A 26,508-nucleotide genomic window follows, 5' to 3' on the forward strand; every position below is an offset into this window, starting at 1 on the left:
GCATAAGCTGGGCTAGGTGCCTGTAGTTATGCCGGGAGATGTTTTCTCCATGGGCGCAGAGCAGCAGCCGGCACTGACCAGAGAAACGGTGGCAGAGAGCCAGGGCAGATAACACCTGAACTGAGGGAGCAGCAGAAACAACATACAGCACCAGAGAAAGGACTCCTGGAAGGAGAGCCGAGGAAAAGAGAACCAGCAGCCTGAGAGACAGAGTTCTGGGGGTAAGACTGTACCAGCCCCCCAAAACTCCTTTGAGATCCCTCTGAGAAAAGAGGGAGATGGACTCCTATTAAGGAGAAGAGTTTTAGACATGCAGCACCGGAGTGAGAGGAGCTGAGAAGCTCAGAGCGTCCTGGAGCTGGACCGGGATGGCCAGATGGAATGCGGGGGGAGTTGACCTTGGCTCCCCCCCCTTGCACTGCTGCCACGGTGGCAGCCTGAGAGAGACAGGGCACAGAGGCCCTGCAAGGAGCTGAGTCTCCTGGAGATACCAGACCGTCATGAAGACCCCCCTGTGTCTTCGTGATATGACGTGGTGATACGACCTTGTCTGGGGTTACGAAGCCCACGGAAGACCCCTCGGTTGGAGGCGATGGGGCCGAGAGAGGTTGGATACCTCCCTCGTGAGTGCTGGCAGAAAGCCAGCTATCAGCTGCTGCATGTGGAGAAGACAGACTGCTGCCTCAGAAGATGCTGCTGCTTAAGGACTGAAAGGGATCTGTCCTTCTTTCCCTCCTGAACTTTTATTTGGAGGGGAGAAGAGATCTAGTCCATTGTAAATACTATATGTCATGGTAGAGATAGTTGTGATCGTGTGTATAATGTGATATGGTATTTATTTGTAATATATTGTAATATATTCCCTTTCCCCCACTTTGAGTCTGGTGTGTTTTGTCTGGAAAAACCCATCTCACATTAGGTTGAGATGTGGGAGGGGGGAATGGAGCTAGGGGATTGGATTTTGGGACTATCTCAAACCATGACAGCCACTCATCCCTGAGGGTGCACATGGCCAGGAAAAGGCTGCAAGTAAGAGTGGGAGCCCAGGCCATTGCAGTCAGGCATTCCCAGGAGCAGGTGGCCCAGCAGGAACCGAGCTCAAGACTCTGGTGCCAATCCAAGATTTCAAGGAAGCTGCAGCAGTTCCATATGAGAAGACCATCCGTATGTTGCTGGAAGAGATCTTGTGGTGACAAAGTCAGGTGTTCCCATCTCCAGGGTGCTCTCTCCTGCCAACTGTGGAGGAGCAGGATAATGAATATCTCACACCTCCAATCCTTCTGGCACGAGCCTTCATCCTTGCCAGAGCCTCCCTGAGAATTGCCAGAATCCAGACAGAGGAACCCTGTAACCAGGTCTCGACGCTCTCTCGTAGGTGTGTGTTGCGGGATTAACAGGCGCTGTAATGTGGAAGCCATTCTTCAAGAAGATGTCGTGACTGACCCAGGGCGAAGTGACCTTGTCCGCGCAGGAAGCGAAGTAAACAAGGCCATAAAACTTGAGGGATGTCACAGACCAGGATATTTAAGTACGATAGAGGGACTTGAAAGAAAACTCAAAAAGACCAGCTGTGTACTCAGAACCAACCAATCAGATGCTGTTTGAAGTGTATACTCAGATATATATACTCCTCTGTAATCAATAAAGTGAAGTTCGTTTTTGTACCTGCACTGAGAGTCTTGACCTGATTGCGGCATCTTGGTGACCCCGACGTGATACTGCTCTGTGCAACTTGATACCTGCAAATTCCCGAGGTGCGGTTGTGACCGGACGCCTGAGAGAGACGTGTTTTGTGGCCACAGTCGACCGGTGAGTCGGAGCCCATCGAGGCTGATTTGAATTGCTCGGGATGGGGTCGTCTATTTCTGCAGTAGAGCGTGCTACTGTTGATGCAGTAATGAACTTGGGGAAAAAGGCAGATGAAACTTTGTCGCGTACTCAAGTAGTGGACTTATTATTCTGGGCGAAATGCCGCGGATTTTTGCATGATTCCACGCACGTTTTTAAGGATGATACCTGGTGTAAAGTTGGGGCAGAATTATGGGAAGCGGTGCAAACAAATAATAAAGAAGCCAAGGCTCTTGCGCCGACATATCGGCAGGTCCGATTGCTTATTGAACGGTTAGGCGCTGAAGCGAGTGTAGAAGCCGCTGTACGTGCTGCTGTGTTTACAGCAGCCGCCGCCCCAGTGCCGTCTGCACCGGAGGTGGAAGAGCCCCCCCCTCCCGCAGCCGGCTCAGATATTAACCCTGAATATGCCGAGGAGGACTCGGAAGAGTCTCTCATCGACCTCGGGGTGCCAGCTTATACTGCTGCAGCAGCTGAACGGGGACCATATGACGATCTTATTCCCCCGTGGAATCCCCCGCCCGAACCCGTGCCTTCCGCACCCCCGGCTGACCCAGCCCATGTTCCACTGCCGTCTGAACCTATGGAAGTTGATACTAATCCTAATCTATCAACGCTTTTGCAAGCCCAAACAAATGTCATGACAAAATTGTTAAAAGAAATGAAAGCTTTGGATAAGGAAGCTGCAACTAAGCCTGCAATAAAGAGTCAATATAAAGCAGCCCATAAAGCAATTGTTGAGGGACTAAAAAATATTGAACAGCAATTAAATAAGGAATTTGTTGTGGAAGGCATTTCTCCTGAACGACGTTGCTGGGTCATTAATATGGTTAAACAAAGACACTGGGATGAAGAGACCGCTGATGATTTTCTTACTTCAAAGGGAGCACCCCCGTTAAGTGCGGTAGAAAAAGGAGAGATAGTTGCTTATCAGAAACACTATCCTCCAGATGTGTATGATGATGCAGCTCCTTCAGCGAGTCAGAATCAAAGTTTGCCGCAAAAATTACAAGATTGGTGGAACAAATCGCCGCTGCCAAAACGAACACTACCAGGGCGATCCCTTGTGGACTCGGGTGCTACCCCCAAGGTTCCCTTACCTGATGGTTCAGTACCTCCCCGTGATCCGAATTTTGATCATCACAAGAGATGGAGGGAAATCATTACAAATGCAGAACTCACAGGTGATTTTAGCTTTACCGCAGCCCCTGTGCTTGTACAGGGGAACCAACGGCAATGGGCACCTCTGGATTGGAATCTAATCACACGAGTCCAAAAAGCAGTAATTGACTATGGTATAGATAACCAATTAGTCAAAAAACAAGTTGAAACGATCATTCGCTATCAGGAATTGGTACCTGCTGATTTACATAGCATTTTTGAGTTAATTTTGGGACCCACAAGTTTTTTACTGTTTTTGACAAAATGGCAAGAGAGATTGGAAGTAGCTCAGGTAGCGAACTTAGATTTGCCAGTCGGAGATCCCCTGCGTACTGCTACTTTAGATCAATTAATGGGAAAAGGGCAATTTGTAGACCCGCAGATGCAAGCCGCCCTGGACGCTCGTGTTCTTGCGCAAAGCAAAGCAGCTGCTCTCGAAGCCTTCATGACATTACCACAGATGGGTAAACCAAAGCAGCCTTATCTACATATTAGGCAACAGGATGATGAACCTTTCCTCTCCTTTGTGGATAGAGTGAAAGAAGGAGTTGAAGTAGCACCGGACATACCACATAACATGAAAGACACTATGGTGCGTGAAATAGCTGTTCAGAATGCTAACACAGCTTGCAAAAGGATGATCACTATTCTGCCAGCAGGGGCCTCTCTTACTCAAATTATTGAACAGTGTGCTCGAGCTCCTTTAGAGCTAGAGAAAGAGAAAGCAACTATTCATGCCTCTGCTCTAGCTGCTGCGCTTACAAAAGCACAGCTGCAAGGTCGTGGAGATAAAAATCCGGAAAAATGTTTTAGCTGCGGACAGCTTGGGCACTTTCGTAAACAGTGTCCCCAGCGCTTTAAGGGGGGATTTAAAGCTATTTCTATGAGTTCTTTTACAGGAATGTGTCATCGATGTGAAAAACCCGGTCACAGAGCCGCGGATTGCCGATCCAAATTCAAAAAGGATGGGCCACCCTTACTTGGACCAACAAAGCAAGACCAGGGAAACTTCAGGAGCCGCGTGGGGGGCGCGGCGGTGAACCCTATCCAAACACCCCCCAACCCGAGTATGCTGCCGAAGCAGCCACCCGGGGCAGTGCAGGGCTTGACCTGGTAACTTCTCAATCTGTAACTATCACAGATAATTCAGTTCATTTAATCCCTACCACTTTTAAGGGTCCCATTGGAAACGGACTTGCTGCTTTACTTTTAGGACGTTCCTCTGCCACCAAACAAGGGCTTTTTGTTCAACCTGGTGTTATTGATGCTGATTATAATGGTGTTGTTCAAATTATGTTGAGAGTTTTACACCCACCCTTTTTTCTCCCTACAGGCAGTAAAATTGCTCAACTAATACCATTTTATCCCCAGGTGCCTCAGCATTGTATCACTAACACTGAAAGAACAGGTGGTTTTGGAAGTACAGGACCTTTAGTTGCCTTCACAGAAATACTCTCAAATAACAAACCACTCCGATCAGTCCTTGTCACTTCTGCAGATGACCCTGCGGTTCACTTACGAGCCGAAATGATGCTGGATTCGGGTTCTGATGTTACTATAATTCCAGCAGATGCATGGCCAGATACTTGGTTAAAACATGCGAAAAAAGAATCTATTCTGGGTGTCTCCGGAATAGCCCAAACCATTCAAAGTCAAAATTTTGTTCAGATCTCAGATAATGAAGGCAACGTCGCTTCTGTACGTCCATACATTTTGCAGACAACTTTATGGATATTGGGTCGTGATGCTTTGAGTCAATGGCGTATGGTTCTCACTTCTAACCATTTTTAGTAGGGACCACTGAGCAACTCCAAGGGCAACCACTGATCAAGTTAGGCTGGATAAACGATGACCCTATTTGGGTTGCTCAGTGGCCACTTCCTCAAGCAAAATTGACACAATTACATATTTTAGTACAAGAACAACTGGAGAAAAAACACATCGTCCCTTCTCAGAGTCCATGGAATACACCTGTCTTTGTTATTCAAAAGAAATCAGGTAAATGGCGATTCTTACATGATTTAAGAGAAGTGAATAACCAAATGCTTCCTTTAGGGGCACTCCAACCTGGCCTTCCTTCTCCAGCTGGTCTTCCTAAAGATTACTCCTTGTTTATTATTGACATTAAAGATTGCTTTTTTAGCATTCCCCTTCATCCTGATGATACTAAACGCTTTGCCTTTAGTGTTCCTCAAATCAACAATTCTGCACCCATGGCGAGATACGAATGGGTTGTATTACCGCAAGGTATGAAAAACAGTCCAACCATTTGTCAATGGTATGTCAATCAAGCTTTACAAAATTGGCGTCAAAGCCACCCCAATTACATTACCTATCACTATATGGATGATATCCTTGTGGCCAGTCCTAAACCCCTACCAGAAAAGGAACAAAATGAATTATTGTCAGAATTACAAAATTGGGGCCTATCTGTTGCTCCTGAAAAAATTCAACAGATAGATCCCTGGCATTACTTGGGTTTTGAAGTCACGAAAAATCGCTTTCGGCCTTTAAAATTATCACTTCATCCTACAATTCAAACAGTCAATGATGTTCAAAAGTTAATTGGGGACATTCAAAGCGTTCGCCCTTGGGCTGGAATTTCTAATACAGAATTAGAGCCACTAATCGACCTCCTTAAAAATTCAACCTCTATAGCAGAGCCCAGGACCCTAACTCCAGCTGCACAAGAAGCTCTTCAACATATCTCTACGAAATTAGAGAACGTGTGTGCCCATCGCTATGATGCGCATTTACCTCTTTATCTGTTTGTCCTCAATGTTGCGAGAGAATTTTTTGCCCTTATTGGGCAACTAGAGGCTGATCACAAAACATGCTATATTCTTGAATGGGTATTTACAAAATCCACCCCAACAACATCTATCCAGAAAAGAGTAGATCAATTAGGCGATTTGCTGTTCAAAGCTAAACATAGGACTCGTTGTTTATTTGGTAAGGATCTTGATTACCTTATTACCTTGCCTATTTCTAACCTGCAATTGGTCGAAGAATGGGCAGATACTTCTGTCACCTTTGCTACAGCTATAGTTGGATTAAACATTGATAATCATTTTCCTGCGTCTCCTATATTTTCAACCAATCTCCCATTTGTACCCTTGAAAATCCTCTCTGACTCTCCCCTCCCAGATGCTCTTACTGTTTTTACTGATGCTAGTGGACGTACTCACAAATATGGTTATGCCTATTTACAGGACAGCAACTGGAAAGTTGTTACTGACTCACTTCCAAATGTTTCTGTGCAAGTCCTTGAGCTAAAAGCTGTTGTATTAGCATTTGTTACCTTTTCTACTATACCTTTTAATTTAGTAACTGATTCTTTATATGTTTATTCTATTGTTAACCGTATCGAAGACTCTCTTTTGGGAAAAGTAGCTAACCCTGTCATTGCTGATCTGTTACTAGAATTACTAAATGTTGTTAATCTTAGACACCATCCTGTTTTTGTAACTCATTTGAGAAGTCATTCTCTGCTTCCTGGAATCCTTGCAGAAGGTAATGCCATGATTGATACCGCTGTTAGTGCTCCTGCAGTTCAGTCCTCTGCTTTCCTTTCCTCTCAACAATCGCATGTGTTTTTTCATCAATCCGCCCCCAGCCTCAGTGCAGAGTTTAATATTTCAAAGCCTGAAGCGCAATCCATTATTTCTGCCTGCCCTGACTGTGCCCGTCTCCCTCCTTTACAGCAGATGGGAACGAATCCCCGCGGCCTTTCATCACGTTCCCTTTTTCAAACTGACATTACATTAGTTCCCTCGTTTGGCAGATTTAAGTATGTTCACGTTACCGTGGATACGTTCAGTAAACTGACCTGGGCTACGCCACTAACGAGTACTTCCAGCAAATCCACTTGTTTACATTGGCTGCAAGCCTTTGCTGTTTTAGGTGTTCCTGAAGAAATTAAAACTGACAATGGCCCAAATTATACTAGCACTTATTCCAACGATTTTCTCTCACGCTGGAATGTACGACATACTACCGGCATCCCGTACAACAGCACCGGTCAAGCTATTGTTGAGCGAAAGCACCAAGACCTTAAACGTTTATTCCGTGTTTTAATGAAAGAGGGGGAGCAGACCCTGTCACCACAACAGGTAGTTCTAAAAGCATTATATGTCCACAATTGGAAAAATCTTGTTGAATCGCCAAAAGCTCCCAAAACGCAATATATAGCACCAATGTCTTTGCACTTTTTATCCTCTACTGTCCAATATCCAGATGTGTCTGTTGAAATATGGGATCCCAAACAGAATGCTTGGCAAGGTCCACAGCAATTAATAACCTGGGGTCGTGGCTACGCTTGTGTCTCTACAGGTAACGATACCATCTGGATCCCAGCCAAATGGGTTCGACCGTGGATCAAAAAGGCATTACCTTCCTGACTCTTTCTTTCCTTCTCCTGTTATTTGCCATCGGTGAGACGCAAGCCCAAGAAAATCTGTGGATTCAATGGGCAACTCAGACAAACACCTCTGCCTTTTGCTTGCATCTCACTGCAGCAACTAATCCTTTTAAGACTTGCCTAATCGGTGTTCCTGTAAGTCCATTTGAGCTTGCTAAGAATGTAGTAAGTATAAATTGTACTGCACGAAATGCTAGTTATTGCTTAGGAGTTAAACCTACTGGATAGTCGACCATCAAATGGTTCAGGATGTGTCTTTTTTGGATCGTACAATTTAACAGAAAAGAAAAGACGTACCTGGTTAACACCTCACAAAAATTACAACACGTCCCAATATTGTTCTCCTGATCGCGTTTATGGATGGGGTTCAGGCCACATTCACCTTAATTATTCCTATGCTACCTCCTTGCCACATCAAATATACCTTATCTGTGGTGATAGAGCGTGGCAAGGCATCCCCGAAGAAGCTCATGGGGGAGCTTGTTATCTTGGAAAACTTGCTCTCCTAGCACCTTCTAAAGAGCAATGGCAAACCATACTGCATGGCAAAACACAAAGAGCTCGTAGAAGTCTCGAACAATTGTCCTCAGACTGTTCTGATGAGGTAAGCTTGTGGGGAACCACAGCTCGAGTGTTTGCTGCTATAATTCCCCAAATCGCAGCAGAGGAAGCGTTGACCCAATTACAACACCTTGCGTGTTGGACTGCTAAACAAGCTAATGTCACCACTAATGTACTTTCCCAATTGGCACAAGATATGAGCAGCATGCGCAAGGCTGTGCTCCAAAATCGAGCTGCCATCGATTACTTGCTATTGGTACAAGGAAAAGGTTGTGAGGAATACCAAGGACTCTGCTGTTTTAATCTCTCAGATCACTCAGAGTCCATCCAGGAGCAATTGAAGTGGTTGAAAGAACATACAAAAAGGATCACTGTGAGCACAAATCCTTTGGACGATTGGTTACTATCATTAGGTTTATCTGCATGGGTCAAGGATGTTTTGAAATGGATATGTATCATTGTATTAATTATTGGAATTGTACTCTGTATGGCTCCTTGTATTATTCAGTGCTTTGCTAGTAGAATTCATAGTATGGCTGATGCAGTTTTTGATAAGAGAGGGGGAGATGTTGCGGGATTAACAGGCGCTGTAATGTGGAAGCCATTCTTCAAGAAGATGTCGTGACTGACCCAGGGCGAAGTGACCTTGTCCGCGCAGGAAGCGAAGTAAACAAGGCCATAAAACTTGAGGGATGTCACAGACCAGGATGTTTAAGTACGATAGAGGGACTTGAAAGAAAACTCAAAAAGACCAGCTGTGTACTCAGAACCAACCAATCAGATGCTGTTTGAAGTGTATACTCAGATATATATACTCCTCTGTAATCAATAAAGTGAAGTTCGTTTTTGTACCTGCACTGAGAGTCTTGACCTGATTGCGGCAGGTGTGAGTATCAGCAGCCCCTGCTAGTACCCGATGATGCAAATCGACAGGAAAAGCTTGGAAGTAAATGAGAGAGCTCATGCAATTCCAATGAGGTATTCCCAGGAGCAACTGGCACGGCTGAAAGTGTTCTGGAGCTGCTGATGTCCAATCCATTGATCTCAGGAGGCTGGCAGACAAAAAGATCCTCAGCACAGTGCCAGACAAGATCCTTCAGAAGTAAAGACTGCTGTTCCCATCTCCAGGCTGCTCTCCTGATTCAGCTGCGGAGGACAAGATAAATATCTTTGCACCTCTCTGACTTCTGGCAAGAGTTTCCACCCATCCCAGAGCCTCTGTGAGAGCTGCCGGACTCCAGGAAGGGGAATCCCTGTGGACAGGTCTCCTTTCTCCCTTGGAGCCATGGGTGTCAATAGACCTGTCTCATCCCTGAGGAAGCACCTGGCAAGGGAAAGCGTGGAAGTCATGAGCCTGTTGCATTCCCACCAACAAGCTGCACAGCTGAAAGAGTCTTGGAGCCACCAGTGCCCAACCCATGGCTCTCAGGATGCTGCAAGACAAGAAGAGACTCCATGCTGTGCTGGAAAAGGTCCTCCAGCAGCAAAGGCAGCTGTTCCCATCCCCAGGGTACTCTACTTATCCATCTGTGGAGGACCAAGAAAGGGAATATCTCCTGCACATCTGTGTTATTTCTGGCCAGAGCCTTCCTCCTGCCCAGAGTGTCTGTCAGACCTGCCGGACTCCAGATGGAAAAGCCTCCATGGATACGAGTCCCTGCTCCCTCTATTAGCAGAGCCCACTCCTCACTGAAGACGCACATGGCCAGGAAAAGGCTGCACGTAAGAGTGGGAGCCCAGGCCATTGCAGTAAGGCATTCCCAGGAGCAGGTGGCCCAACAGCTACTGTCCTGGAGACACCGGTGCCCAATCCATGCCTCCCTGGACGCCCCGGCAGTGCCACATCAGGATCCTGTGCAGCAACATGCGGGGGGGTGTCTCCTATGGCAAAAGCAGGTTTTCCCAACTCCAGGGCTCTCTCCCGATCCAGTACGGCAAGAGCAGGAGAAGGAGTATCTCAGCACCCCAGTTACTTCTGGCAGGAGACTCCATCCCTCCCAGAGCCTCTGGGAGACCTGTTGGAGTCAGACACAGGAGCCCCTCTGGACAGGTCTCCCTGCTGCCTGGGAAGGGCAGGGAACAGCAGAGCCCGCTCCTCGCTGAGGATGCACATGGCCAGGAAAAGGATGCACGTAAGAGTGGGAGCCCAGGTCATTGCTGTGTAAGATTCCCAGGAGCAGGTGACCCAGCAGCTCCTGTCCCCAAGACACCGGTTCTCAATCCATGGCTCCCAGGCAGCTGCGGCTTTGCCGTAGAAGAAGATCCTTTGTGTGGTGCTGGACAAGATCGTCCAGCGATGAAGGCAAGTGTTTCCAACTCCAGGGCTGTCTCTTGAGCTGCCTCTAGAGCAGAATATCACGGAATATCTCCACACCTCTGTTACTTCCTGTGATAGCCTCCATCCCTTCCAGAATCTCTGGGAGTCCTGGTGGACTCCAGACAGATTAGTCACTGCATAAGAGGCAAAATCCAGCATATACGGGAAGGACTTAACAATGTTTTGAGCCAGTAGGGCACTGAAGTGCTGTTGTGTAAACACCAAACAAGGAGAAGGGGAAGGAAGACAAGAGGAACTTTTTGTTCTTTTTGGTTGCGACTAGGTTTTTTCATGTGAGTTTCTGTTGGCTATGTGGGAAAGGTTCTTCCCTCCGAGGGTGGTTGGGCACTGGTCCAGGCTCCCCAGGGCAGTGGTCACAGAGCACGGGGCCGAAGCGTGCCTTGTGCGCGTCTGCTTCCCTGGCCGTTGTGGCGGGCGCAGCCGCGCGCTGACTGCCCCTTCCCCGCGCGGGCTCGTGCAGGACTGGCGGGGCAGCGCCGCTGGCTCGAGGATTCCCGGGATTCCCTCGGCGCTTTCCAGGCAACGCTCCCCGCGCGGGGCTCGAGGCGCCGAATCGTCCCCGCGCGCTCCTCGGCCCAGGGCTGAAGGTTCGCAGCCAATGGGAGGGCGCGGAGTGGGCGGGGCGAGGCGGGGATTGGGCGGGTCGGGGGCGGGTCCGAGAGGGTGGGTTGGTGGGGTTTGGGTGGGAGCGGGCGGGGCCGGGAGCGCTGCCGGTGAGCGACCCTCGGGCAGCGGCTCCTGGTCAGCGACCCCCGGTGCGCGGTGCCCGGTGCGCGGCCCCGGGGGAGGGACCCCCGTGCGCGGCCCCCGGTGAGTGGCCCCCGGTGAGGGTCTCTCGGTGAGGGACCCCCGATGCGCGGCCCTGGGTGAGTGACCCCCGAGGAGGGACCCCCGTTGCGCGGTTCCCGCGGGGTGTCGGGCTGGGGCTGGGCGCGTTCCTTCCCCGTGCAGAGCCGAGCGGGGCCGTGGCGGGAGCGGGGCCGGAGCGGAGCCGGCCGGGGGGACAGAGGGGAGCCGTGAGCCGCCTTCTGGCGAGGGGTCTGCTGGAGTGGAGAGTGCGGTGGGAGGAGCGGGGGAAATGGCCTGAGGCTGAGGCCGGGGAGCTTCAGGTCAGCTCCTGGAGAGATGTTTCTCGCTGTGTTTTTCGGGTGGTCAGGCGCTGGAATGGGTTGCTCCGGTGGAGTCAGAACCCCGGGAGGTGTTTCAGAGGTGCCTGGATGTGGTGATGAGTGACACGGTTTAGTGGTTTCGGGGTTCCTGGGGCAGTGCTGAGGTGACAGTTGGACTTGATGGCATCATGGAATGTGCTGAGCTGGGAGTGTCCCATCGGCACCGTGGAGTCCAGCTCCTGATTTTTATGCACCAGTAAGGTAACTGAATCTGGATCAAGCTGTTAGGCTCCAAAACCTCTTCTGCCCCTAGTGTACACTGCAAAGTAAAACAAAAAAGACCATGCAAAAGACAGGCCTGTGTTCCTTCCAAAGGGAAGGCTGGCACTTACAAACGAGGACAATACGTCGAAGCTCAGAGCATACGCTCCTGGTCACCACAGTTGTATGACACATGAAACCAGTCCTCCGTTCATTACCCATGGAGAACTCTCATCAAGAACTCCAAACTTTCTTGTGTGTATTTGTGTATATATATATATATTTGTGTGTATCTAGTTAAGATTCTGTATCTTTGGATGTGCTATTGGCGTGCTCTTGTTCTGTGGCAACAAGTGGACTTCAAAGGTTGCAACACTTTATGAGATCACTTTTCTGCCTATGGGTTCTATTTTTTAAAGAAGGCAAGAATAAAAGAACTATTTAGCCAAATAGAAGTTAAGACCTCAGTCCGAGGAAATGTACTGATTTTTATTTACAATTGTAGAAGAAGTCATTCAACTGTTTGCATACTCAAAAGCTAGGTTTGAAAATTGTCCCTCAGAAATAAGAAAACCTCTTTTCCGAGGCTGTTACTTACAGCCATTTCAGAGTTTCCAATAAAAACTCAGCATGCTTGAAATGCAAAGCCTGAAAAATGAAACAAGTGTTAACCTGGAATTCTCGTTGCTAGCACTGATCTGGACGTAAGTTATTAGAGAGTGTAGCAAAGCTAGCAAGAGAAATAAGCTTTGGCTCTCTAGCACCGCTCTGCATTCATTGGCCATGGCACCAAAGTTTTGCTTTTCAACCCATCTGCTAAGGGAACCTTTCCAGAAATGTGAGCTTATAACACTGCTTTTCTTAAGAAGTTACGAGGCCTTAATCCAGTGTACACAGATGAAATAGGAGAGAGTCCAGTTCCTGATGATCAGTGGAGATGAGGAATCAGGTATGCTGAGCAGGCTTGGAGCTTTGTGATTTTTACAAGTGGACTATTTCAAAGCTGTTGTAGAAGAAACACTCTTTTCTGTTTTATCAGCTTTCCACTTCCAGAATACTGCAGTTTATCCCTAAAATTCAGCCTGTAGTTTCAAAAGATAAAGATCCTTAGAGGAAATCTTTTGGCCTCAGTAGCCAATTGCAGCTTGGCCAGGGAAGTTCAGCAACAGCCCCATTTGTTAAATACACTGTTCTGTAGCAGAGATCCCACAGAGATTCAGCTGCAGTGCTAAACCCCATAGAGTGTCAGCTGCCATACCAGCTGATTTTTGACTTGGATGAGATTATCCCTTGTTTGCTTTGGGGTAGCTGGACCATGTAGAGCAAGGGGTCTGGGCAAAAGTACATCCTTAGCAGGGTGCAGTACAGATTACGTTACAAGAGTAGCCATTTCCTTAATCAAGGAAGGCAGTTGGATAATGGAATTTCTTTTCAGAGGTTTAAAGGAAGGCGGTGAAACCTTTTCCTTTCCTTTGACATCTCACGTAATGATAAAGCGTAAGCCATATATTCTACATTACATCTTGAAAGACATTTCCAGTTAGCAAGAAGTTTAATGGGTTAGTTTGCTATCAGTGTTTTAATTCTTTTGAGCTCTGTGCTGAAATTTCCACTCCGAATGCCAGAATTGAATATAGACGAAGATTCCTCCAAGATGAAAGGTACCAGGAGAGAAAGCTCTTCCTGCAAAATGAGTGCCCACCAACTCCACCTGAAAGGCAGAGCTTCCAGACTTACTTTCCTGAGGAAAAGGGCTGTTGGCTGCCTCTTTACTCCTGCGCTGCAACTGGCAGTCCCATTCTCAATATTTCATATGGATGAAGATTGCTCCCAGACGAAAGATGCCAGGACAGAATGCTCTTGCTGGCCACAGAGTGCTGAGGCTGAGCCACCAAGTGCACCAGAAAGCCAAAGTTTCCAGGCTTTCTTTCCTGTGAAGAAGCGTTTTTTTTTTTGTTTTTTTGAGCCCTGCACTGAAACTGCCAGTTCGAGTCCCAGAAGTCCACCCAGATGAAGATTCCTCCTAGAGCAAAAGTCCCACCAAAGAAGCTCTTGCTGCCCACGGAGTGCCCAGGCTGAGCCACCAAGTGCACCACAAAGCCAAACTTTCCAGGCTTTCTTTCCTGTGAGGAAGGATTTGTTTTTGTTTTTTTTGAGCCCTACACTGAAAAAGCCAGTTCGAGTCCCAGAAGTCCACAGAGGTGAAGATTTCTCCTAGAACAAAGGTACCACCAAAAAAGCTCTTGCTGTCCATGGAGTGCCCACGCTGAGCCACCAAGTGCATCAGAATGCCAAAGTTTCCAGGTTTTCTTTCCTGTGAAGAAGGATTTTTTTTGGTTTTTTGAGCCCTGCGCTGAAACTGCGAGTCCTACTCCCAAAACTTCCACACAGATGAAGATTGCTCCTAGAGTGAAGGTACCACCAAAGAAGCTCTTGCTACCCATGGAGTGACTACGTTGACCCATGAAGTGCACCAGAAAGCCAAAGCTTCCAGGCTTTCTTTCATGTGAATAAGTCTTTTTGTTTGGTTTTTTGAGCCCTGCACTGAAACTACCAATTCGAGTCCCAGAAGTCCACAGAGATGAAGATTCCTCTTAGAGCAAAGGTCCTATCAAAAAAGCTCTTGCTGCCCATGGAGTGCCCAGCCTGAGCCACCAAATGCACCAGATAGCCAAAGGTTCCAGTGTTTCTTTCCTGTGAAGAAATGGGGTTTTTTGGTTTTTTGAGCCCTGCATTGAAACTGCCAGTTCGAGTCCCAGAAGTCCACCCAGATGAAGATTCCTCTTATAGCAAAGGCACCACTAAACTAAGCTCCTGCTGCCCATGGAGTGACCACGCTGAGCCACCAAGTGCACCAGAAAGCCAAAGGTTCCTGGATTTCTTTCCTGTGAAGAAACGGGTTTTTTTTGATTTTTTGAGCCCTGCAGTGAAACTGCAAATCCTACTCCCAAAACTCCGCACAGATGAAGATTGCTCCTAGAGTGAAGGTACCACCAAAGAAGCTCTTGCTGCCCATGGAGTGCCCACGCTGACCCACCAAGTGTACCAGAAAGCCAAAGGTTCCAGGCTTTCTTTTCTGGGGAGAAGGGCTGTGGTTTGCTTTTTTAGGCCTACGCTGCAAGTGCCAGTCCCACTGCCAATATTCTAGACAGATGAAGATTCCTCCCAGACCCAAGGTGCCACACCAGAATTCTCCTGCTGCCCATGGAGTTCCCAGGCTGGCCCGCCAAGTGCACTAGAAAACCAAAAGTTCCTGGATTTCTTTCCTGTGAATAAGAGGGTTTTTTTGGATTTTTGAGCCCTGCACTGAAACTGCCGGTTCAAGTCCCAGAAGTCCACAGAGGTGAAGATTTCTCCTAGAGAAAGGTACCACCAAAAAAGCTCTTGCTGCCCATGGAGTGAGCACGCTGACCCACCAAATGCATCAGAATGCCAAAGTTTCCAGGCTTTCTTTCCTGTGAAGAAGGATTTTTTTTTGGTTTTTTGAGCCCTGCACTGAAACTGCCAGTTCATGCCCCAGAAGTCCACCCAGATGAAGATTCCTCCTAGAGCAAAAGTCCCATCAAAAAAGCTCTTGCTGCCCATGGAGTGACCACGCTGACTCATGAAGTGCACCAGAAAGCCAAAGGTTCCTGGATTTCTTTCCTGTGAAGAAGTGGTTTTTTTTTTTATTTTTTGAGCCCTGCACTGAAACTGCCAGTTCGAGTCCCAGAAGTCCACCCAGATGAAGATTTCTCTTATAGCGAAGGTACCACCAAACAAAGCTCCTGCCCACGCTGAGCCACCAAGTGCACCAGAAAGCCAAAGTTTCTAGGCTTTCTTTCCTGTGAAAAAGGATTTTTTGGTGGTTTTTTGAGCCCTGCACTGAAACTGCGAGTCCTGCTCCCAAAACTTCCACACTGATGAAGATTCCTCCTAGAGTGAAGGTACCACCAAAGAAGCTCTTGCTGCCCATGGAGTGCCCAGGCTGACCCATGAAGTGCACCAGAAAGCCAAAGCTTCCAGACTTTCTGTCCTGCCAATAAGCGTTTTCTTTGATTGGTTTTTTGAGCCCTGCACTGAAACTGCCAGTTCGAGTCCCAGAAGTCAACAAAGGTGAAGATTTCTCCTAGAGCAAAAGTCCCACCAAGGAAGCTCTTGCTGCCCATGGAGTGCCTAGGCTGAGTCACCAAATGCACCAGAAAGCCAAAGGTTCCAGTGTTTCTTTCCTGTGAAGAAATGGGTTTTTTTGGTTTTTTGAGCCCTTCATTGAAACTGCCAGTTCGAGTCCCAGAAGTCCACCCAGATGAAGATTCCTCTTATAGCGAAGGTACCACCAAACAAAGCTCTTGCTGCCCATGGAGTGACCACGCTGAGCGACCAAGTGCACCGGAAAGCCAAAGGTTCCAGGCTTTCCTTCCTGTGAAGAATGAGTTTTTTTTGGTTTTTTGAGCCCTGCAGTGAAACTGCGAGTCCTACTCCCAAAAATTCCACACAGATGAGGATTCCTCCCATCGCGAAGGTACCACCAAAGAAGCTCTTGCTGCCCATGGAGTGCCCACGCTGACCCACCAAGTGTACCAGAAAGCCAAAGGTTCCAGGCTTTCTTTTCTGGGGAGAAGGGCTGTGGTTTGCTTTTTTAGGCCTACGCTGCAAGTGCCAGTCCTACTCCCAATATTCTAGACAGATGAAGATTCCTCATAGACCAAAGGTGCCACACCAGAATTCTCCTGCTGCCCATGGAGTTCCCAGGCTGGTCCGCCAAGTGCACTAGAAAGCCAAAAGTTCCTGGATTTCTTTCCTGTGAAGAAATGGGTTTTTTTGGATTTTTGAGCCCTGCACTGAAACTGCCAGTTTGAGTCCCAGAAGTCCACACAGATGAAGATTTCTCCTAGAGCAAAGGTACCACCAAAAAAGCTCTTGCCGTCCATGGAGTGCCCAGGCTGACCCACCAAGTGCACCAGAAATCCAAAGTTTCCAGGCTTTCTTTCCTGTGAAGAAGGATTTCTTTTTGGTTTTTTGAACCCTGCACTGGAACAGCCAGTTTGAGTCCCAGAAGTCCACCCAGATGAAGATTCCTCCTAGAGCAAAAGTCCCATCAAAGAAGCTCTTGCTGCCCATGGAGTGCCCAGGCTGACCCATGAAGTGCACCAGAAAGCCAAAGCTTCCAGACTTTCTGTCCTTCCAATAAGCGGTTTTTTTGTTTGTTTTTTGAGCCCTGCACTGAAACTGCCAGTTCGAGTCCCAGAAGTTCACCCAGATGAAGATTCCTCCCAGAGCGAAGGTACCACCAAAAAAGCTCTTGCTGCCCATGGAGTGCCGAGGCTGAGCCACCAAGTGCACCAGAAAGCCACAGGTTCCAGGTTTTCTTTTCTGTGAAGAAGGATTTTTTTTTTGCTTTTTGAGCCCTGCACTGAAACTGTCAGTTCGAGTCCCAGAAGTCCACAGAGATGAAGATTCCTCCCAGAGCAAAGCTACCACCAAAGAAGCTCTTTGCTGCCCATGGAGTGACCACGCTGACCTACCAAGTGCACCAGAAAGCCAAAGGTTCCTGGATATCTTTCCTGTGAATAGGAGGTTTTTGTTTGGTTTTTTGAGCCCTGCACTGAAACTGCCAGTTCGAGTCCCAGAAGTCCACCCAGATGAAGATTCCTCTAATAGCGAAGGTACCACTAAACGAAGCTCCTGCTGCCCATGGATTGACCACGCTGAGCCACCAAGTGCACTGGAAAGCCAAAGTTTCCAGGCTTTCTTTCCTGTGAAGTAGGAGGTTTTTTTGGTTTTTTGAGCCCTGCAATGAAACTGCGAGTCCTACTCCCAAAAATTCCACAGAGATGAAGATTCCTCGCATTGCGAAGGTGCCACCAAAAAAGCTCTTTGCTGCCCTTGGAGTGCCGAGGCTGACCCACCAAGTGCACCGGAAAGCCAAAGCTTCCAGGCTTTCTTTCCTGTGAAGAAGTGGGGTTTTTTTGATTTTTTTCAGCTCTGCAGTGAAACTGCAAATCCTACTCCCAAAACTTCCACACAGATGAAGATTGCTCCTATAGCAAAGGTACCACCAAAAAAGCTCTTGCTGCCCATGGAGTGCCGAGGCTGAGCCACCAAGTGCACCAGAAAGCCAAAGTTTCCAGGCTTTCTTTCATGTGAAGAAGGATTTTTTTTTTGGTTTTTTGAGCCCTGCACTGAAACTGCGAGTCCTACTCCCAAAAATTCCACACAGATGAAGATTTCTCCTAGAGGAAAGGTACCACCAAAGAAGCTCTTGCTGCCCGTGGAGTGCCCACGCTGACCCACCAAGTGCACCAGAAAGGCAAAGGTTCCTGGATTTCTTTTCTGGGGAGAAGGGCTGTGGTTTGCTTTTTTAGGCCTACGCTGCAAGTGCCAGTCCCACTCCCAATATTCTAGATAGATGAAGATTCCTCCCAGACCAAAGGTGCCACACCATAATTCTCCTGCTACCCATGGAGTTCCCAGGCTGGCCCACCATGTGCACTAGAAAGCCAAAGGTTCCAGGTTTATTTTTTCCTGCCAATAAGCGGGTTTTTTTGTTGTTTTTTGGCACGTGCACTGAAACTGCCAGTTTGAGTCCCAGAAGTCCACACAGATGAAGATTTCTCCTAGAGCGAAGGTACCACCAAAAAAGCTCCTGCTGCCCATGGAGTGCCCAGGCTGAGCCATGAAGTGCACCAGAAAACCAAAGTTTCCAGGCTTTCGTTCCTGTGAAGAAGGTTTTTTTTTTTTTTTTTTGAGCCCTGCAGTGAAACTGCAAGTCCTACTCCCAAAACTTCCACAGAGATGAAGATTTCTCCTATAGCAAAGGTACCACCAAAAAAACTCTTGCTGTCCGTGGAGTGTCCAGGCTGAGCCACCAATTGCACCAGAAAGCCAAAGCTTCCAGGCTTTCTGTCCTGTGAAGAAGCGTTTTTTTTTTTTTTTTTTTTGAGCCCTGCAGTGAAACTGCAAGACCTACTCCCAAAACTTCCACACAGATGCAGATTGCTCCTAGAGTAAAGGTACCACCAAAGAAGCTCTTGCTGCCCATGGAGTGACCACACTGGCTCATGAAGTGCACCAGTAAACCAAAGGTTCCAGGCTTTCGGTCCTGCCAATAAGTGGGGTTTTTTTTGATTTTTTGAGCCCTGCACTGAAACTGCCATTTTGTGTCCCAGAAGTCGACAGAGATGAAGATTCCTCCCAGAGCAAAAGTCCCACCAAAGAAGCTCCTGCTACCCATGGAGTGCCCAGGCTGAGCCACCAAGTGCACCAGAAAACCAAAGCTTCCAGGCTTTCTTTCATGTGAATAAGTGTTTTTGTTTGGTTTTTTGAGCCCTGCACTGAAAGCACCAGTTCAGGTCCCAGAAGTCCACAGAGATGAAGATTCCTCCTAGAGTGAAGGTACCACCAAAAAAGTTCTTGCTGCCCATGGAGTGCCCAGGCTGAGCCACGAAGTGCACCAGAAAGCCAAAGGTTCCAGGCTTGTTTTCTTTTGTAGAAGCAGGGTTCTTTTGATTTTTTGAGCCCTGCACTGAAGCTGCCAGTTCGAGTCCCAGAAGTCCACCCAGATGAAGATTCCTCCCAAAGCAAAAGTCCCACCAAAGAAGCTCTTGCTGCCCATGGAGTGCCCAGGCTGAGCCACCAATTGCACCAGAAAGCCAAAGCTGCCAGGCTTTCTTTCCTGTGAAGAATGGTTGGTTTTTTTTTTGATTTTTTGAGCCCTGCACTGAAACTGCGAGTCCTACTCCCAAAACTTCCACACAGATGAAGATTTCTCCTAGAGCGAAGGTAGCACCAAAGAAGCTCTTGCTGCCCATGGAGTGCCCACGCTGACTCACCGAGTGCACCAGAAAGCCAAAGGTTCCAGGCTTTCATTTCTGGGGAGAAGGGCTGTGGTTTGCTTTTTTAGGCCTACGCTGCAAGTGCCAGTCCCACTCCCAATATTCTAGACAGATGAAGATTCCTCATAGACCAAAGGTGCCACACCATAATTCTCCTGCTGCCCATGGAGTTCCCAGGCTGACCCGCCATGTGCACCAGAAAACCAAAGGTTCCAGGCTTTCTGTCCTGCCAATAAGCATTTTTTTTTTGGTTTTTTGAGCCCTGCACTGAAACTGCCAGTTTGAGTCCCAGAAGTCCACCCAGATGAAGATTCCTGCTAGAGCAAAGCTACCATCAAAAAAGCTCCTGCTACCCATGGAGTGCCCAGGCTGAGCCACCAAGTGCACCAGAAAGCCAAAGTTTCCAGGCTTTCTTTCCTGTGAAGAAGGATTTTTTTTGGTTTTTTGAGCCCTGCACTGAGACTGCGAGTCCTACTCCCAAAAATTCCACACAGATGAAGATTCCTCCCATAGCGAAGGTACCACCAAAGAAGCTCTTGCTGCCCGTGGAGTGCCCAGGCTGAGCCATCAACTGCACCAGAAAGCCAAAGGTTCCAGGCTTTCTGTCCTGCCAATAAGCGTTTTTTCTTTTTGGTTTTTTGAGCCCTGCACTGAAACTGCCAGTTCGAGTCCCAGAAGTCCACCCAGATGAATATTCCTCCCAGAGCAAAAGTCCCACCAAAAAAGCTCTTGCTGCCCATGGAGTGCCCACGCTGACCCACCAAGTGCACCAGAAAGGCAAAGGTTTCAGGCTTTCTTTTCTGGGGAGAAGGGCTGTGGTTTGCTTTTTTAGGCCTATGCTGCAACTGCCAGTCCCACTCCCAATATTCTACATAGACTAAGATTCCTCCCTGACCAAAGGTGCCACACCAGAATTCTCCTGCTGCCCATGGAGTGCCCAGGCTGGTCCACCAAGTGCAGCAGAAAACCAAAGGTTCCAGGCTTTCTTTCTTTGGGAGAAGGGCTGGTTTTTTCTTTTTTAGGCCTACACTGCAACTGCCAGTCCCACGCTGAAAATTCCAGATGGACGAATATTTCTCCCAGGGTAAAAGTGCCAGGAGAGAAAGCTCTTACTGCCCATGGAGTGCCCAGGTTGGCCTACCAAGTGCACCAGGAAGCCCAAGGATCCAGGCTTTCTTTCCTGCCTCTGTAGGCAGAAGATTTGCCTTATCTATAGTCTGTAGTGCTTCTCAAATCACATAGTCTAGATGTTGGAATTGAAAAAAAATAGGCTATGCACAGGACCCTTTCTCTCACGATTAAGGGTTACTTTGCAAGGTATCAACATTTTAAGTGACAGAAGAAAACTGTTTTGACACCTCTGAAGAAGAATTTTTACACAACAGAGGGAAAGAAAGACTACAACAACAGTCGCCCTGTACAAGATGGGGCTTACTTTGACTTGTCCTGATGTTATTGCTTTCACCTGAGTTCCCTGGGTTCCATGAGTTCTAATTAGTTCACCTGACATTACTGTCAACACAGCAATCAGCAGAGCCTGTGATCCCAACCTTGCCACAGGGACAAGCTTCTTACAAACACAGCCAGGTGACACCATTCAGCACAGTGCATTACAGCACTGAACTGTCTGATGAATACTGGTGTTAATTCTGTGAGTACTCTGATGATTGGATTTCATATATGTGCTGGTTTAAAAGTTAACCAGCAGGGGGAATGAACTCAACTCAAAGAAGAGATTATAAGTCAGAATAACAATTTATTAAAATAATACAGTAAGTACAATCATACAAACAAACAATTGGTCTCAACCCACAAAAACCCAAATGTATAACCCAGTACCCTGGGGCATGAACAAAGTGGTGTTCCTTGGGCCCTGTTTGAGTCCAAAGTAAAGGGAGAGGGGAAGAACCTGCTGGTGGGAGAGCTGCTGCAGTCTGGCCAGAACTGGTGATCGCAGTCCAGTGGTGGTCTAAGTCTGGTTGAGAGCGATGAGATGCAGCCGTCCTCTGGATCCCACGAGTGGGTTGAAAAATGTTCCAAAACTCCAAGATTATATATCCTCCAGTTCAGGCAGGAATGTTCAGTGCTCCCCTCAGGGCGGGGAGTTCCACAAAGGGTGTGAGGACAGAAACATCCTCCTATCTCACAGGCCTCTTAACACCTAGTTTATAGCCTGAGGAGTCAGGCTCTATGGGCAGAGGGTGCGAAGAGTCTACTGACAACAATAGTCTAGTTTCTGGGAAATGACATGGAAGGCTATAGAATACACAGTTTTGGGTTACACCCACCATGATGAACTGATCTCAGCTGTCCTAACTAGGACAACATGTTTCTTGGTTCTGTCTAAGACCCTTTGAAATAATGTGGAACTGAGAGCAGCTGATGGCTATAGAGCTTGGGAACATTTGCAGGAAAAGATTTTTGTGCATCAGTATGCTAGTGAAAAAAGTATCTTCTGTAGAGTTTGAAAGACCAAATGACAGTCTGTTAGAGTACACCTTTGGAATAACTTTTTAAATGCCACAATGCTGATATCACTTGAAATGCTTAAATAATTTTCTGACAGTAGCAGAGAAGTGTACAATAATGAGTACAAATCAACATGGCTTTGGGTTTATTTGGTGGAAAAAAACCTGTGTGGAAACCTCGTTTTGGAAGGCGATTATGAGTTACTAATCGGCATTCAAAGTGAAGAAAATAATTTGGAACTGGGACAAAGGAGTAGTTCAACCTTGTGCAAAATTGCTTATCTATCTGGTGTCAACCCAAATTCTGCCTAAACTGCGGTACATTATCTTGTCTCTGAATTTACAGGAGATACTGTGACTGTTGATAAAAATCTGCTTTTTATCAAGGGATTTATATTAGTATTTAGGAGGCAAACATTCTGGCTTTAATAGTACTGCATGTTAACAAATACTTGTTATACTTATCTATACACCACTTTAACTAGAAGCTGAAGTAAACCTGCATTTCTTCTGCATGAAAACAGTAGTAGCCATCTCACTTTCCTCCAGGTATTAGAAGATAAGAATCATTTTTTAAGCCCCCCTCCAATGACCATGATTCATGATCAATGGAAAGGTCCTCTTTATTTTGGAATGGAAAACTACTATTGTTTACTTTAAAACAAAAGCCAAGAAAATGAATTATTATTTTCTCTTTCCAGATGACAGATAATTCAGTGAGTAAATACTTATTGTGGTACTCAAGATGACATCATAGATTTATGAACTGAGATCATGATGATTTTGTGTAGGATAAGACATACACTCTCTCCATTTTGGTTTCCTTCTGGCACAAGGAAGACAATGTAAATGTTCTATTTTTTTGCTGTATTGTTAGGATAAGTAAATTGAATATTCTGTTAAGTAAATCATCACCATCACTCTAAAGTGATAATAATAACACTATTATAACTGTTATGTCTGCATAAAATTTATAGGGGGTATGATGAATTCAGGTACTGTGGCTACCTTGAGAGAGAGACTTTTCCTAATTTTCCATGAAATCATCTTGTAATTTGTCAGGGCCTGTTCCTACTCCTTGTCCAATAAGCAGCATAAAGACTTTATGCTCATCTGTTCCCGAGCTTGAAAAACTCAGTTGGTTGTGTATTGGTTGAAATGCTTTCAATAAATACAAAATACTTTATTGTGTATTAAATCTCATCCAGCTTATATACATCTAGAAGGGGGGACAGTTACATGGAACAAAAAGTGGGTAGACAAAAAAAAGACCCAATGAGTCATCAAAAGCATTGCATGAGAGTCAGGCTCCATAAGAAAGGAAATATATCTATGTATGAATTGTCTGTGTTTGTTAGAGCTTGCACCTGTGTTCTGTAACAGAACTAAAGTTGGGGGCAGCAGGGAAGAGAAGTAGAGTATGTTATTAGGTAAAGGTTTGTGGAAGTAAGCTTAAGAAACAGATTAATTCCTAAAGGTAATATAAATTCCTAAAGATAATATTAAGGTGACTAAAGTTCACCTTAATATTATCCGTTCAACTCCTTCCAGGGTCAATATTTTCATGGGCTTCTTGACAGTATCAGCAATCATTGATCCTGGTGCAACAACTGAGGAACAATAGATTTTGTAGTGTCTTCCACTGACATCATAACCACCTACTCTCTCTCTTTGTTGGTAAGGACTAATTAAAAGCCACAAAACACTGACTCAAACCCGAGTGTTTCATTGTTTTAAAGTAATTTTCCTTCAAGAAAGTACTACCAGACTATGTCTCTATCTGGAGATGAATGCATGAATAAAAAGAAAAGAAAAAAGAACAGATGAAAAAGTCAAGAATTTTTGTTGCTTGCTACTGCTTTGCTCCCCAACTTGCACCATGTATAGGCAGGTCAAGCACTGCTCTATTAAAGAACAGCAAGTTCTCTTCAACAGAGCTTGCAATTTCTGGGACTCCTCCACTTCGAATTGAACAGTTTTGACAAGAAGACAAAAAATATAACCAAAGGAAGGGCAGGAAACAAACAAAATAAAAGTATGTCCTACACAGCGAAACTCTGGTACAAAAATAATATTTACTGTAATTATAAATAATAAATAAGTCCTTGTTTCTAAATTTGCTATTGATAATGAATAAAAGAAAACATAAAAATTTCAGAGTGTTATTCTTATGGAATAGATAGTAAAAGCTAATTGTGACCACTGGTTGTGAACTGATTGAAGTGATCCTCTACTCCCTACTGAGTAGGAATGGCCAGTCAGAATAAAAAATGATAGACAGTTTTTAAATCGATGCCAGGAAAAAAGTCAAATTTACCAAACATTTGTTGCCATGCCAGGTGTATTTCAACAAGACATGCATGATATTGTTACATGAGAAAAAACCAACTAAACACAACCTTTCTTCCTTTTCAAAGACTTTCTTCTCAAGTATCCATAGTTTTACAGAACCCAATCCAAAGAGAGATCCCCAAAGATTTCATATTATTCATTGTTATGCAAAAACATGAAAAGCAATATGATTTGTGTTTGAGAAACTGTTTCAGACTATGACAGGAAAAAGCAGTGACTACTGAGGCAGTCACTTGAAAGCCACAAAGCCAACAAAAGGTAAGGGTTTGTTGGTTTCTTGCTCTCATCTTTTATGCCTCAATTACTAAACCTGTTCTCCCCCTGACCCCTCATTACATAAGAGCAATAAATTCCCCTATCTGGCTGTAACACACACAGTACTACATCAAACCCTATGGATTCCATATGGATTTTCCTTGGTCTGCTTCAGCACTATCCCTTGGGCAGGGTGTCACAGGGCCCTTTGTGACACGTGCTGACATAGTAGTGGTGGTGAGGTGGCCACGCCTCAGTGCTCCTCGGAGCGTGCGACGGGACGGACGGGAGAGAGCGGTGTTGTGCGGAGCCCCCGCGCAGCCAACTCCTTCCCTGCGGATCCGGAGCGTTTTGGAGGCGTTTCTGTGCTGCAAGTGCCCTCAAGGCCAGACCGTGGGACTTGGTGACACGGAGCTTTTGCGAGGTGTCTCCAAGCCCCGCGGCAGGTGCCCTTGAGGCCGCACTGCAGGACTTGCTTACCCGTAGCGTTTCGTAGGCTTTTGTCTCTTTCAGGTGCCCTCGAGGCCAGACCGCGGGAGTTGGTGACCCGGAGCTTTGGCGAGGAGTCTCCAGTTCCTGCGGCAGGTGCCCTCGAGGCCATTCTCTGGGGCTTGGTGCCCCGGAGCTTTTCCCTGGCGTCTCCAATCCCTGCAGCAGGTGCCCTTGAGGCCCGACTGTAGGATGGCAGGGAGACGCTTCAGCCTGGGCAGGTGTCTCGGGAGGAAGAAGAAGGACGGCCCTGGGACTGGCCCAGCACGGCAGCCTGAGGAGGCGGAACGGTCCCAGCCCCTGCAGGAGGGTGAGTGGCAGAGCTGGGCCCCAGGGCTGGTGGCTGCATCCGGCTGGGCCTCTTGCCATCCCATCCCCAGTGGACATGGCCAGGAAAAGGGAGGGGAGAGGAGGGCCCGAGGCTTATCCCCGGCAGCTCCCGGCAGCCCCCGGCATCCCGGGCCCGGGCCCGTCTGTGGAGCGCGGGGCTGGGCCGTGTTCTCCGGCCTGTCCCACAGCCCCTCAGCTCTGACCGCGCTCGCTCTTTGCCAGATCCAGGTTGGACCCAGACACAAGAGCAGGACCGCGCCCGTGGCCGCTTCCGCAGGGCAGCACAGGTACCTGCAGCCGTCGCCTCCTGGGCTGGGCCTGCTGTCAGGCCTGCTCAGCCTGGCACCTCTGTGGGAGCTCTTCAGGGCACATCCCTCTCTTCCCTGCCTTTTGTTTTCCTGTAGGCCTTTCTGAAATTTGTGGGCATTCGGCGTAGAAGGACCAGGATCACACCAACCGAGGTCATGGCACAGCCTGACCCCACGCCGAGTGAGCTCACGGCCGAGGCTGATGGCGCAACCACCCAGGGCATGGCAGGCACTGACATCACACCCGTTCAGCGCCTGTCCAATGCTCCTAGTCTGGACATTCCCGGGGAGAGAGTTGTCTCTGTGGAAGTAAGCAGCCTGTGGGTAGGGATTGTGTGGCCCCTCTAGTCAGGTCTGCTGGGCCCCCTCCGCCTTTGAGGCCAGCACGGTGTGGTGGGAAGGGAAGCCCTTCTCGGGGGAAAGTGGGAAAATTGCTCCCTCTGGCAGCTCTCCAACTCCCCCATGGCCCCTCCAGGCCAGCCTGTGGGACTTGATGAGCCGGAGCGTTCCCAAACCTCCTGTATTGCAGGTGCCTTCAAGGCACTTGTGCAGGACTTGGTGACCCAGAGCTTTTGCGTGCCATCTGTCCTGCAGGAAGCCGTGAAGCCAGACAGAGACATGGAGCAGAGCCCCCCCAGGGTGCCCAAGCTGGCCTGGCTGAAGGAGGGGGAGGAGGAAGGCCCTGGAGCTGCCCCGTCACAGCAGCCTGAGGAGGCGGAGCGGTCCCAGCCCCTGCAGGAGGGTGAGTGGCAGAACTGGGCCCCAGGGCTGGTGGCTGAAGCCAGATGGGCCTC

At 47.6% G+C, this 26,508-nt stretch overlaps 1 protein-coding gene and 2 long non-coding RNA genes across 4 annotated transcripts in view; all 3 read left to right on the forward strand.

The window, feature by feature from the left end:
- The first annotated feature begins 15,278 nt into the window (after positions 1–15,278).
- On the forward strand, positions 15,279–20,513 carry LOC127466252 (uncharacterized). Its single transcript, XR_007902668.1, has 3 exons — positions 15,279–15,356; positions 19,941–20,223; positions 20,413–20,513. It is a non-coding gene; the product is annotated as an uncharacterized LOC127466252 (long non-coding RNA).
- On the forward strand, positions 15,361–19,840 carry LOC127466250 (uncharacterized). Of its 2 annotated transcripts, XR_007902666.1 has the most exons (5): positions 15,361–15,446; positions 16,008–16,199; positions 17,730–17,921; positions 19,073–19,144; positions 19,722–19,840. It is a non-coding gene; the product is annotated as an uncharacterized LOC127466250 (long non-coding RNA). The 2 variants fall into 2 exon arrangements; XR_007902665.1 differs by lacking the exon at positions 15,361–15,446 and having other exon boundaries at positions 15,921–16,199.
- A 4,755-nt stretch (positions 20,514–25,268) lies between the features above and the next one.
- LOC127466086 (maestro heat-like repeat-containing protein family member 6) overlaps positions 25,269–26,508 on the forward strand; it is a 38,724-nt gene continuing 37,484 nt past the window's right edge. The window contains exons 1-4 of the mRNA XM_051776690.1: positions 25,269–25,386; positions 25,629–25,693; positions 25,811–26,023; positions 26,309–26,456. Of these exons, the coding sequence (XP_051632650.1) occupies positions 25,269–25,386; positions 25,629–25,693; positions 25,811–26,023; positions 26,309–26,456 (544 nt within the window). The remainder of the gene's footprint in view (positions 25,387–25,628; positions 25,694–25,810; positions 26,024–26,308; positions 26,457–26,508) is intronic.

Source organism: Manacus candei, unplaced genomic scaffold (genome assembly GCF_025592945.1).
Source record: "Manacus candei isolate 608988 ecotype Guabito, Panama unplaced genomic scaffold, ASM2559294v1 h1tg000009l, whole genome shotgun sequence".
Classification (NCBI taxonomy): domain Eukaryota; kingdom Metazoa; phylum Chordata; class Aves; order Passeriformes; family Pipridae; genus Manacus; species Manacus candei.